General features: G+C 44.9%; 1 protein-coding gene across 1 annotated transcript in view; it reads right to left on the bottom strand.

The window, feature by feature from the left end:
* The window catches only part of KIT (KIT proto-oncogene, receptor tyrosine kinase), a gene marked incomplete at both ends in the record, with an annotated part of 56,074 nt that overhangs the window by 28,612 nt on the left and 12,700 nt on the right, over nucleotides 1-14,762 (bottom strand). The window contains 3 exons of the mRNA XM_084266705.1: nucleotides 888-1,024; nucleotides 4,283-4,561; nucleotides 8,182-8,421. Of these exons, the coding sequence (XP_084122831.1) occupies nucleotides 888-1,024; nucleotides 4,283-4,561; nucleotides 8,182-8,421 (656 nt within the window). The remainder of the gene's footprint in view (nucleotides 1-887; nucleotides 1,025-4,282; nucleotides 4,562-8,181; nucleotides 8,422-14,762) is intronic.

Here is a 14,762-nt window from a genome sequence, read left to right as displayed (position 1 = left end):
TTTTTTCCATGCACACGTGGACTGCCAATTACATATTCTGGTCACTACTGTTAGCAGTAAGAAAACAGCCGATTAGCATGGGAGCATATATGGCAGGAGTTACTAACAGATCTTTACAAGGGCTTTGAATTCATTTAAATTTCAGGATATACCCAGAAGACCAAGAAACGTCCTTAAAACCAACTGAGTGCCTGACTCTCGTTTCAAAGGCAGAGCTGGCAGTACGCTGGCTGAGCAGGTGAGGGGATCTCTACACCCCTCATCCTCAGAATGGCTGTGCTGATGGTAAAAAACCCTCCTGGTGAACTTAACCTAGCAATCATTTAATTTGGTGATGCCAGGAAACAACTTCATCTGCCACAACAGATAGAAGCCAGTTTACCGGTTCATTTTTCAGAGTTTCCCCAGTTAGTGAGGCACACCGTGTAATTTAAATGAATTAATCATTCCTGCAAATGCTTACTACTATTCCTGTCACATACAATCCCATGCTAATTAGCAGGTATTTTACTGTTAATGATAACGACTAGAATATGTAATTTGCAGTCCATGTGTTGATATTTGCAGCTCCCATTGATTGCAATGTGATGTGTAGGCACTCCGTGCTTCCGTATTTAGGCAGCCCAACAGAGGTCACCTGAACTTCACATTGAAGAGCCCAACTTTAATTTCTGTTTGGGAAGAGAAGCTTGTGCAGATGCTTTTCCTCCCCGCTGTCCGCATGGGCATGGGACGGCAGTTGCTGGCACCTCACCAGTCTGTGGGATGCAGGACCTCTGGAAAGGCAGCAAACCCAAACCAATCCAGTGTCAGGTATCTAAGACAAGCACATGAACTTCTACAGAGTTTGTGTACTGTGCATACATGATATGATTAAAGGAACTCACCCCGCTTTTGTGAGAAATCCAACTAGCTTGTACGCTGCTATCCACATCCATGATTGTGCATGTAACTTCAAATTCTTCCCCTTCTTTGAGAAGCTCATAGCTTTTGGATAAGGTGATGATGGGAAGAGTTTTGTGAACTGGAAAACAATTTAAAAGTGCATTACTTTTCATTAGCTTCAGAGCTTCCAAGGGGGGATAAAAATCAACAGTCATTAACTTTCCAATAAAATTCTAGGCCTCTGAGAGGTATTGAAATTTCTTTAACATATTACACGGTTGTTCCTTCACAACAAACACATTTCTGCTTCAATCCCCCTTCAAATTACTCCTGAAGTTGGATAATACTTGCTAGAGTGTAGTAACCTCCGTGAAGAAACTTGAACGATGTTGAACCGTCGATGAGACAATTCATTTCATGACAGCGATTAAGAAGTTGCACTCTGGAACTGAATACCCAGTGAGGATCAGCCACTGAAAAACCACAGCCTAGCACTAACTGAAACTGCTAATTACAAATTGCTACAGCTGACGTGAAGTAGTGTCCAACAGGTCCCTGAAAAGCCCCCAATGGACAGCCTGGGAAGGACAGGTACAGCTCAAGGACTTCAGCACGTGGAAAGCATCACAACCTCAGCTCACTGTGAGGTTCACAGAGGTGGCCAGAGGAAAGACCATGGATTACATGGTCACCCAAAAGGTAGGTGGTAACAAGTAGTTGTGGGCTAGATGCACCCCTGTTCTGCTTCAGGGTGTCTTTTGTCAATAGTCGAGTGTGTATGGGGATTATGTATCTCTTGTCTCTAGCAAAGCTCTTTAGCTCTTCCTCTGTTCCCTCCACAATTTGTTTTTCTGTTTTCCTCATTCTTTCTTAAAATTTTCCTCATTTATGAGACTCCAGTGAACTTCCAGCTAGGGATTTTACACAGGAAGACTCACTTTCAAGCCACAAATACAACATACATCAGATAAAGCTTTCCAGACTTCTCTTCCTGCCTCTGACACAGCCTTTGAAGTTGTCTCGGGTAAATTACACGAAACTTAGGAAAACACCACACTTTTCAGCCATTCATACTTTAACAATAGTATTTTCCTCACACTGCTGTAAATGTCTAAGGAAGAGAACAAAGAAACATGTTAGCTCTCTTCTGATATAAAGGCTGACATAAAAATTCCCCCCCCCCGGCATACAGCACTACCCAAGAGACAGGAGGAAGCTGATGCAGAAGGCGTGCTGTGTTCTCACCCGCCAGCAGCATCTATTTACAACAGGGAAAAAAAAAGGAAGAAAAAGCCATAAGGCCATAGAGCCCCTCATTGTTTGAGAAGGGCTGCACCACAAACACTCTCTGCACTATCGCAGCAGAGCTGGTGTATGTCTGAGCACACCTGCACAGCTCCCTTTCACGGACATCTCTTCAGCCTTTCTCCACCAGAAGGTCAAGCCCAGGAGTTTGAGTGCCACAAACAAACCACCAAAGGATCTCCCAACACACCTACGTCTTCAGCCAAGAAGAAGGCAGGAGTTTTACCTGGTGAACTCAACAAGGACTGAACACTACAGCACAGTAATTACAACACTGATGAGGACAAGGCTGATTTGCTGCTGATGGCCCCCAGCAGATGTTTCCACTTACTGCACGCTTCCACATGGGCAGAGATGTAGGCAGAGTGCCCAGGTCCCGTAGGCCACCTACGGCTGCCCACCATCAGTGGGCCACTGACAAGGGATGCCAGGTCAGCACCCCCCCATCTGAAGTCATTTCTGTACTGGGGAAGAACACACTTTTATCCCATAAAAAAAATGAAATAGTCCAATACTAGAACCTGCATTCTCCTCTGCCAGAGAAATGTCAGTTATGTCAATCAACTGCTTTCTGTCTTTGGCCATCACTGAAAAAACAGTTGAAAAAAACCTTATTACAGAATAAATGCCAGACACAGGAGGAATGGACTTGATTTTTGTCGTCAAAGGAGAATGCCAGAGATGCCTGTACTGATTAAAGTTTTGTTCTTTTCTCGTTAATTAAAATTTAGTATTCATTAAAATTCATTCATTCAGAGTTTCCCAATCACTAGGAAAAAGACTTTTTCAATTTGCCACAGCAACCTCCAGACTTGAGATGGCCCCTGCCCCACCACTGAGGAGCACAGCAGCGGGCAGGTCACACAGACCCAGCCATGGAGTAAACACCAACGGGCCCCTTATCATCAGGGCAGCCCTCCATCACCAGCACAGGAGGACATGCTGCTGGTGGACCAGACTCAGCTCCCAGTGCCTGATGCAAAATGGGCAGCTGGGGGGAAGCACATCAGCATGCAGGCCCCAGCTGTGCACCCCCTCCTCTGACATCACTGCTGGCTGGAGGCCTCTGAAAGCACAAAGCCAGACAACACAGATCCTGCCCGATGCTCTCCCGATGCAGAGACCCACTCTCAGATGCAGCAAGGGGTCACTTCACTCAGAGACCCTCACAGGGCAAAATAAACTCATTCACTTGCCCCTGACGAAGCACCGAGCCAGCTTGGCTTGCTGAACCACTCCCTCCACTTCTCTCCTGGGTATTTATACAGAGGATTCATGGCACATGGGGTGACCGCAGTCTCTGAACTGCCCAGACAAATCCAGGCTGTAATGTGCTGTGCAGCCAGGCACCGGGCTTCCCCTCCTTCCCAACCCCACTTAACCACCCAACCCCAGGACACAAGGGTGCCTGAAGGTCAATGGTAGGACAGGTTTGCAGATCTAAGTGATGCATCTGGCAGCTCTGCCACAACTTACTCCTCATCATGATCTGGGCATGTGGTTGCTGTTGTGGCCATCCTCACTCATGAAGATAGAGACAAACAAGGGCCCTCTGCTGCCCCAAGTTCTGCCTCTCCACTGAATCCCTCTTCTTCAATGCCATAATTCAGTTCCTCCTGCTGTCACTTGCGGGTAACAAACATGTGAGTCAGGCACCCAAACCTCAACCTTGCCTGCATGAACCTGTTCAAACCTCAGCTAACCGGCTTGTCCTCAAAATTTAACAGCACAACCCACATGTCTTAAAATGGTGAAAAAAACACCTGGAAATCACCCGGAACAGAAAATAAAAGTGGTCATGACCAAACTTGCTTGGCCTAGACACAAGGTATATGCCACAAGATGAACCTGTGCCCCCCACACAACCTGCCCAGAACAAGCTTCCTAAGTCCACCACCTTCATCTGGACCACAGGTGCCACAGAGCAATCCCCTGGAGCAGAAGCACATCTGTAGGAGAAGACTCTAAAAGCTTCCAGAGGACATCACAACCTCCAGGCTTTGCATTACAAGATCAAGACATAAGGTGAGGTTTCATCTTATGATGAGGGGAAAATCAGGTGCTCTACAAGAAGGTGAAAATCCCGTGTTACCTGGCCTCACGTTCAGGTAGATGTGCTCCGATATTTTCTCAACTCCATTGTGCTTGGCCAAGCACTGGTAGCAGCCCTTAAATGACCTCTGTACATTCTTGATAACAATGCCTTTCTGGGGATTGGGAATGAACGTCATGTTTTTGGGGAGAGGTTTGCCATCGCATTTTCGCAGCGTGAAATTTGAAACATCTGGATCTGTCAGCGGGCACACTAGCAGGATGTCACTGTCTTCTTTTCCGTAGATCAGAGAATCAACAAGGAAGAGCACGTTTGGATCTGTGAAGAAACACAAAGTCCTGTCAGAGAAGCTGACATTGCACAGGAAACTTCTGATGACCCTAATTCTGCAACAGGGTACTTACAGCAAAGAAGTTTTACATTCAGCTAGTAAAACTGAGTATTACCCAACTCATGTTTACTGAGAGACATTAAATTTTGTCATAAAAGAGCAGCACAACAGGAGCTGTGCAGAAGCATTCGCTATCAGACACGCTGGAGAATCATGTGCACTAAAAATAATTGTACTGCTCTTTTATTTGGAGATGGAGATTATATTTTTCTTGCCTTGTTTAGCTCCAAAACCTCCATCCTCCACCCCCAACAACAGTAAACAGATTTTCACAGACCATTAAAAGTAATTTTCTTTTAGCTAGTGGCAGGGCTGTAAGGTTTCATGCCCACAGGAGGATTTTGAAGAAATTTATGAGCAAATGGAAGTTGAAAAGCACCTAAATTATGGTTTTCACTTCTGTAAAATATGTAATCTAAATGAACACACATTGCTACCAGAGGAAGCACCAAACAACTTCTCTCTCTCTCTCTCCCCTCCCTGAAAGCAGGGGTTATTTTTAGCCTCTTTAGAAAAAAAACACCTGGGCATACAAACGGTGCATCTGATTGAAAAACTGTCATGGAATCTTTCACCAGGTAACTTTTCTAAGGGATTACATCTCAGCCAAGCACAGCACACAAACATACGGTACCTAAAACACTTTTACGACCAAAGACGAAGCCTGTGATAGGTGATGACCTTGAAATGCTAAGAACCTGGCCATTAATAGTGAACACAAAATTAAAGGATGGTGTGGTGACCAACATTCTCCAAAAGCTTGCTTCAGTTCCCATCTGCCCTCCCTAGAGGGTAGCATGAATTAGAAATGCAGAAACAGAAGGAAAAGCTTACTTTGCTTTTGGCAAACTGGCCTCATACAACTTGAGTGATTAGAGATCAACAAACCATGACTGAACAAGGAAGACTGGGAGAATTTGGTTAAAATGTATTCGGTTTAAGACAAGAAGTACCAAGCTGGGAATGAAGCATGGGACATTTAGGTAAGCAATTAGGAAATGCAAAGTCAAAGGCTATTCATCACCGAATGGAGAAGTTATGGGCTGGTTTCTAGCTTAGAATAAGGGTAGAGTTTTAGCATCGTTTGGTACTGCCACACAAAAAGCCACCCCAAACTAAAAGCCTTGAAGCACAGGTCTAGAACTACAGGTTGGAGACTGCTAACAAATGAAAGAGCAAAGCATTTCTGATCAGAACCAAGGTGTGATGTTTCTACACAGAGTTACTTAAGAGAAATGCTATGAATAGCTGTCACTCCTGGACTGGAAGAGCGTGGACTGAAAGAGCTCATCTCAATGTCCCTGCCATCACAGACCTAACTGTTTCCCTCTCACTCTACTTTTTCTCTAGTATAGACAGAGACGAGATCTCTTCACTATATAGAAATTATGGCTCCCCGCATTAAAAAAAAACTCAAAAAAGAAACAAACAAAAAAAACCACTCTTGAAAATAGAAGAAAGGAATAAGACCTGTTTCACCAACTGCTAAAATTGCAAGGAAGGGCTTGTTGGGGTAAGCAGAACTGCAAAGATGGTCTCCTTCCCATTTTCCTTCCCCTCTGGAAAGGAGATGTCACAGTGAGAAGACATGAAAGGATTTGTATAGGGAGGCACAAACAAGGCTGCTCATGGCCATGTTGTTCTCTTCATGGCTTTCCAGGTACAGCTTGAGTAGCACTTGCTTTCTGGGCACACCTCAGGTTTCCAACACAGGACATGGTGATGTTTATTATTGCTTGTTTCTGAAAATACCTGAGATCAAAATCAAGAGGTTTTTCTTTCCTATGGAAGTGTCTGAACTAGTTTGATCTTCACTAACCTTACTTGTATAGGGACACAAATGGCTTCCATAGACAAAACACAGGTATTTGCTACCAAAGCAGCAAGGTGAAAAGGGTAAGCGGCTACAGTCTGTCAACACTGTGTCATCCTTGGTCACACAAGCCTAGAAAATTAATCATTAGCAGACCCAGATGGACATGAGAGAGAAACAGCTGCCACCATTGCACGTGCCACTTGGGACTGGGCAGGATCAAGGTTCTCCTTTCAGTGAGGTACTCTTGGCCCTGATCTCTCTTCATTGAAGCCTTAGAAATCGAAAGCAGATAGGGTGCTTGTGGCAATTCCACAAGCAGCTGAGCTCATCGTAGCATTTTCAAGGTGTTGTAAGATGTCACAGCTGTAAAGGTTGCCCTATTGCAAAATGATGGCCAGCTACAGAAACATACCTATTTTACTGCCAGGAGTTTGTCAAAGTGAAGCTTGCACACTTTTCACACAATTAAGGCAAATAAATTAACACGTTGCATGAGGGCCACAAAACTTCTCTGATGATCATGCTCAGTGGGAGAGTTGCCTGATATCCTGAGGTGAAGGAGTGATTCACATAACGGAAGGCACAAACGTCTCTGTGGTCATAGCTGTCTGCAATAACTACCATGACCTTCAGCTAAACGGTTATGGTAGATAAAGTCAATAATGTTTGTCACATACAGGTAAAATACACGACAGGTTTCTTTTAGTCATCATCTCAAAGTAAACACAGAAGGTCAAGAAAACTCATCCATGGTAGCTGCATGTCTATCTGGACAATTCAGGGGCAATTAAAAGAGCACCCTTTTAATCATGTGGCCACTATGTTAGGTATCTTCCCTTGAGAAAATACTCTTTACTGTGCTGTGCTGGTACCTCCCCATCTTGGAAAACAACCTTGCAGTTCTCAAAGGATTGGTAGGGTTCAGAGGAGGCTCTTTGAGTTCATCACTGTTGAACAAGGAATGCTATTTCCAAGAAAGTGGATGCTGTAGGACTTTTTTCCATCAACAGGGGAAAAAAAAAGACCACCAGAGCTATGTGTGAAGGAGAAGCAAAACAACTGTCTTCCTTGAAAAGGAAAGGAGAATGCCAGGCATGGCAAACTGATGGCTTGAGGACAGCTACTGAAGCCACAGATAAGTACCCAACAAAAGAAGAGGAGAAATCTGAAGAAATCACTGGACAAAGTGGAAGGCTAATAAAGGAGTGGGAACACAGGAACTTTTTTCCTGATCAGTCACAAGGTAGATGAGGAGCTGGAGACAGAGGAATCATTGCTGCCTGCTGGCTTTAAGCCTAAGAGCGCGGCCTCGAAAAGCCAAATCCTTTAGCTAACTGCCTCAATAAATCAAGAGCTTGGGGCCAAACCTTACATGATTCCATACTGATGGATGGCATGGAATTAAAAAGACATTTCTACATATTGCCTCTTCCCTCAAAGCACAACTGACTCACACAAGCGACTTGGGTCATTTGACTAGTTTATAGAAAGACAGCTCAAGTATGTTTCACCACAAAACAACAGGGAGTTTTGCTCTGGTGACAAAGGCCATTGCAAGCAAAGTAGGCAGCGAGTTTTCTTTCTACTGGACAGGGGAAAAATTCATCTATCAGACTGCATTCTCCCTCTGTACCTCAAATTCATTCCCTCCTCCAGCATTTACAGCCCTATTATTTTGGGAGCAGGAAGGTGTGTGAGGGAAGCAAACAAAACACCTTCATTGATACTCACCTTTAACAAAAACATAAAAAGAGGTGACAGTAATCCCTTTGCTTTTGCAAATGTATCTGCCTATGTCTCTGACTGTTGCGTTTTTGGTGTACCACTCCTTCCCACTGGAGCTCCTCGCTTTTGCCGATGGGTTTGAGTTCTGGAAATTCCAAGTCACGGGTCCATCCTCATTGCACCGCAGCCTTAATTCCTCCCCTTTATTCACAACCAGTGAAGATTCCTCATGGGGCAGTGAACCACCTGGAACAAACAAACAGAAAGTACAAAATAGAATGCCTGTCAATATAACACTCTTTTTCAGCAGCAAAATTGTTATTTATAGTTCTATATGTGTAGTTAATATTTTGGGAGTTATTCCTTAAAAATACTAAGCTGCAATGGCATCGTGCTACTCTACAGACACCTTTTGATGTGTAAAACCTTTGGAACACAGAGCAAATAACCACTGCAGATGGAAACTGGCCTTTAAAACAACATTTGAAACTGTTTCAGATGCACCAGTTTCTGCAATGGGTTGGCTTTTGAATGGGAACAGACCCAAGCTATTTAAAAATTAAATGCAAGAACATATGAGCCTGATTCTACATGGCAGCACTTTTAATCATTCTTTGTCATTTACTCAGTGTGTTGCCAAGAACTAAAGTTTCCTTGCTCAACAGTTATCTTTTTTAAACTGCTCTCTCACGTATTCAGAAGCTCCACTCGCACTCTTAAGACGAGCCAGGTCCAGTTTAATGAAGGCTTTGGTACATGCTTTCCATACATGCTTACTTCGTTCGTTGAAGTATTAATTTGTCATTTCTAACCTCTGAAAAAATTTCATGCAAAATATCATTCAAGCTTCCATCCCAATGTTACTAAATTATTTTTCCTGAGGAACCAATCTCGTGGTCACCAAAGCTGCTCTAAATTACCTCTTAACTTCTCTTTCACTAAATATGCCATAACCCAACTTCAAAAAAGTTCTCAGAAAATAAAACTGTGTAAAATGAACACCCACAATTCAACATTCCCAACTACTTCCCAGCTTACACTGCGTACTTGGAGAAAGCAGCGCATTCAGGCTTCTCTGACTCCCCTGCTAAGTCAAGCAGGGGGTTCCTGAGTTAGCGCACCCTGATGTGAAAGTCTCAGTGAACCTACAAAATGGCATTCATCAACCAAAATGCATGTTAGTTCTCACTTACTATGGACCTACTCAAATATCAGAAGAACACATGCAAACCTTGAGGTGGTCTGTGCAGAAACAGGCCTCTTCCCTATCAGAGCAGCTCTGTAGTCCTACAGTAAATAGTCTTAAATAATCCTTAGCTTACAAGAACTGTGCTGTTAGCCAATGTCCCTCTCATGTGAAGCACAGTTGTACAAGATTGTACAACATCCATATGTAGTAGCAGAGTCACACCACTGAAAATACTACTTGCATTCAAAAACACACTCTGTGGCTCCTTTCAGAGCTGAATTTCCCTGCCCACGCAGATAACAACAGACGTTCAAGCAAAACAATCGGATAATTAGTTGGGATGAGATTATCTACTCCAGACTTAATTCACTCATCTCACAGCTTCAGTAGTTCTTAAGGTATATACAGGATTAAGACCAGGTCAGGTAACTGCTCCTGCTCCTCTTCCTGACAAATCCGCCACAGAGCAGGAAGCAAAGGATAGTCAAACCACCTGCAGTGTCTAATTACTTGGTTTGTGGTTCTGGGTTTTGGAGGGAGGCCTCATTCTCTCCCCATCTCCCTCGGCTTAAAGTTTATTTATGAGTGGTAAATCCAACAAGCAGTCATTTTTCCAGTGCCACCAGAAATTTTCAACATGAGGTCCACTAACCCTGTGTATACACTTCTGTGACTAAGCGTATGAACAAGCATCCTAGAAATAATAATTGTCAAAAAACCAAAACCAGAACCCCACACACAGACACTTTTTCAAGCTGTTACCTCAAAGCACAGGTGTGAGCCTGTGCCCTGACACAGCAGCTCAGCCAAAGAGAGTGAAAGTCCGAGATCTCAGGAGCACAGGTCCCACAGCCAGCAGTGGCTCTGCGGAGAGAACAGCCGCAAAACCCCTTTGTCTGGGGGTGAGGGGAGGCTGGCAGCAGGGTAAGGAGAGGCAAGAAGACCTCTGATTTGCAAACCCCTCAGATCAGAAAAAGTAACTTTCAGCACCTTAGATTAGATGTTTAGAGAAAAAGGAGGGTGAATAAGAGATGATTTGATGCAGTAGAAAGATAATGCAGAGGAAATGGCTTCAAATTGCATCAGGGGAGATTTAGGTTAGATATCAGGAAGAATTTCTTTACTGAAAGGCTTGTCAGGCATTTGAACAGGCTGCCCAGGGAGGTGGTAGAGTCACCAACCCTGGAGGTATTTAAAAGGCATGTAGATATAGTGTTTGAGGACATGGTCTAGAGGTGGACTAGGCAGGATTAGGCTGATGGGACTCTGATCTAAGGGGTCTCTTCCAACCTAAGATTCTATGACTTCTAAGAAGGTCTTCTGAAAGACTGTATAGATCCTTCATGGGTATGTCTTTGGAAGACTTCTCTGCTGCCTCCCACAGGCCATGGGTTCTTCCAGTGACATGAGCTGCACAAAACAGCAAATATGCAATGCTCTACACTCACTATGGTGCTAGGTGCTCCAAAAACTCAGGGAATGTTTGGAAAGGAGAAGCACAGGGCATCGTTCATTGGCATCACCCCCTGCCTGCAGCCAGCAAGGTCTCAGCCTGGGTCCTGCTGGGGTACATGTGCCTGTGGTCTGCTGCCTGCCCCTGCCCCACCACCGAGGAGCACAGCAGCGGGCAGGTCACACAGACCCAGCCATGGAGTAAACACCAACGGGCCCCTTATCATCAGGGCAGCCCTCCATCACCAGCACAGGAGGACATCCTGCTGGTGGACCAGACTCAGCTCCCAGTGCCTGACGCAAAATGGGCAGCTGAGGGGAAACACACCAGCACACAGGCCCCAGCTGTGCACCCCCTCCTCCTCTGCCATCGCTGATGGCTGGAGGCCTCTGAAAACACAAAGCCAGCCAACGCAGACCCTACCCGATGCTCTCCCGATGCAGAGACCCACTCTTAGATGCAGCAAGGGGTCACTTCACTCAGAGACCCTCACAGGGCAAAATAAACTCATTCACTTGCCCCTGATGAAGCACTGAGCCAGCTTGGCTTGCTGAACCACTCCCTCCACTTCTCTCCTAGGTACTTATACAGAGGATTCACAGCACACCGAGTGATCACAGGCTCCAAACTGCCAAAAGCCAGTCTGTAATGTGCTGTGCAGCCAGGCATCAGGCTTCCCCTCCTTCCCAACCCCACTTAACCACCCAACCCCAGGACACAAGGATGCCTGAAGGTCAATGGTAGAACATCACCAACAGGTCTGCCAAGGAAAGGAATGGATTGGAGGTGGCAGTGCACAGATTAATGTCGTAACTGACCTATGAATGAGTGCGGCCCTCTCAAACCCTGCACACCCATGGGATGGTGTACAAATGCTGCTGGGTGCTGCAGCAGCAAACCCTTCCTCTTCTGAAGGCTGGCTCTCAAGTCCTACAAATCACTATCACCCAGTGGACCTCTGCACAGCGCAGCATCGTGCAAAGGGACTGGATGTATGATCACCATGCATGAGCTGTGGGGGGGATATTCTGAAAAACCAACACCCCTTGCATGCAAAAACACTCGTTGGCTCCTTCCCTGCCCACGCAGATAACAACAGACGTTCAAGCAAAACAATCGGATAATTAGTTGGGATGAGATTATCTACTCCAGACTTAATTCACTCATCTCACAGCTTCAGTAGTTCTTAAGGTATATACGGGATTAAGACCAGGTCAGGTAACTGCTCCTGCTCCTCTTCCTGACAAATCCACCACAAGGTAGGAAGCAAAGGATGGTCAAACCACCTGCAGAGTCTAATTACTTGGTTTGTGGTTCTGGGTTTTGGAGGAAGCCCTCATTCTCTCCCCATCTCCCTCGGATGAGGATTTATTTATGAGCGCTAAACACAACAGGCAGCCCAGCAGCGCCTGTTTTTCCAGCACCACCAGATATTTTCCACTTGAGGTCCACTAATCCTCTATGCAAACTCACATGACTGAACATATAAACAAGCGTCCTAGAAATAATAATTGCCAGAAAGATTAAGAAAAACATAATTTCATATTTTATGCAACATTAGTAACTTTTACTTACTCTTTCCCCTGCCACTCATCACACCCATTCAAGTTTAAGAGTTCAAAATTTTGTAATGCAAAACCATCTAGCAAGTCAGTGGAATGTTTTTAAAGGTGATAAACAACACAGCAGAGCATGTGTCTCCATGCAGGGGCACAAGAAACAGGTTATGTACCAGACTTAGGGAAAGAAAGGCCGAGAAGGAACAAGCACTCTGTGGCAACAAAAGCCACCGTGCTCCAGTTGAAACCATCGTTCATATTTTGAGACAATCTTGTGATGGTTCCTTTATGTGGCTTACAATTTCTCCGCAAAGCTGTTTCCAAACTGGATTTACGCCTTGTACAAAGAATTCCCACAATCGGAATTTTTTTTCCTGTTGCCTTCTGAAAACAAGGTGCTTCCAAGAAAAGTCGGCAGTGTCAGGAGAGGTTGTTAATGCAAAAACCATCAGATGTGCTTACTGTTAGGCCTCTAAATATCCCTTGTCTTTAAAATCCAGAATTAAAGTGGTGCTTAGGAAGATGGGAATGACTTGTATCTCCTTTTTTGGAGGAATAATTAAATAACAGAAATCTGAGAGTTTAACCAACAATTTGTAATCCAGCGTACTAATCCCCACAGCATGTGTCCATCTGCTCTCCCTTGATCTTTTCTCAGACTGCTAACACCCCACATCAGAGACTGCTTCATTTGTACCACACCTGAGACACAACTGTGCTCCTCCAGCTCTTGCACACTTAGCATAACTGTGAGAGTAACACTAATTTGGAAATCAGTCACGTTGGCAGGATATACACCAGGGATGGCAAGAGATCTCCAAGTATCGAACTGCAAGATGTATGGACTCAGCTCTTTCCTTCCAAGGCTCCATCTCCACCTCAGGCAGGACCATGACTTTTTTGGTCTCCAGTGGGACTGTGAACTTTCTGAGCAGCAGGATGGAGGAACCCATGGCTATGTCTCTGCTGAAGAATTCCAGGCATAGGTGTGCATCCTTACTCTGTTATCTGACCCACACCTGGGCATGCCTCCACCCTCCCTTGGAAAAGGAGGTGAACCACTACCTCACTATTCAGCTGAGCATCACCACCTCCATGAAGCCCACCTGACTACAGAGACACCACAGGACAAGGGAAAGTGGGGAAACCCACCCTCTGCCCATATGGCTCCTGCAGGCCAGTGAGGGCAGGTGATTCTACTGTTGTTCATGGACTGTGGATGCCACTGAGAAACATCCAGTGCTCTCTATACATTGAACAGCCAGAGTACCACACTGGGGTTCTGCATAACTCTCTAGAGTTGTTATCAAGGGCAATTAGCAGGTAACTATTTATGCTAACAACATATGTTGATAGCGGCAAATACCAAGTAATTAACAATAAAATTTTAAAAATTAAAAATATATACAATAAATTGCAAAACTCAGAGTCAAACTGCCCAAGACCCATTTTGGATGTTCTAAATACATCCCACAGCTGACAAGTGTCACTTCCACTACCACAGCTTCTCCTTGGAGTAGAACAAACCTAAGTTAAAAACCACAATGCTGGGATCACTAGTGAACAAGGCTGTGTAACTGAAAAAAGAAGCAGAGTATACAAACATATTAGAAGCAGCTTCCTAAGCCCTAAAAATGAAGGGAGAAGGAGGAAAGTGGGGGAGCACATGCAGAAGGAACATCTGGAAAACTGGGCTGGAGAAATTAGAAAATGAAACGGCTCTAGATAATACCAATAGGAAATGCAGGACAAATTGCAGGGATATGATTAAGGACAGCAGAATGTTCCTGTAACAATTAAGGGATGTGCACACAAAATAGCTTTGGCTAAGGAGTGCACCATCCTGGAAAAAATACTGTTTGTGTGGGAGCTTTCAGCCTCAGCCCCAACACTGCTGTACCACGGAAAGGCACGTCAGGTGCAATTCCACATCATGCTCACAAGCAACTGGAGACCATCTCCAGCCACCAAGCAAACAAAGGACAGGGGACTGCCATGGAACAGGGCAAAGTGTCAAGCAGCATGGGTTTTATTCCCAGCTCTGCCACAGATTTCCTGCACAACCTTCGGCCAACAGGTTATCCCCTCTGTGGTCAACTTCTCTTTCAAATCTTACCTAAACATGAAAAGGAACAAGAATGTGGCAGCTCTGCAGCACGACAGAGTGCTTTCAGACAAAAAAAAACCAAACCAAAACAAAACAACACACACAGACCTATGCCTTATCCCCTCCCTTCCACTCTAAAGTTATCTCAAACCTGTCCCAAGACAGGGACACAGCGCAGCTTCACAGTCCAGCCACAACCTGGTCACATCCAGTACCAGCCTTTTTGCCAAGCCCAAGGGGCTGGCAGCGGGTTCACTGCTACCCAGCAAAAGAAAATCC

This window comes from Gallinula chloropus (assembly GCF_964237585.1).
Source record: "Gallinula chloropus genome assembly, chromosome: 7".
NCBI classification, from domain to species: domain Eukaryota; kingdom Metazoa; phylum Chordata; class Aves; order Gruiformes; family Rallidae; genus Gallinula; species Gallinula chloropus.
Note: the sequence above shows the minus strand (reverse complement) of the source record. Positions and strands in the feature narration are given on the sequence as shown.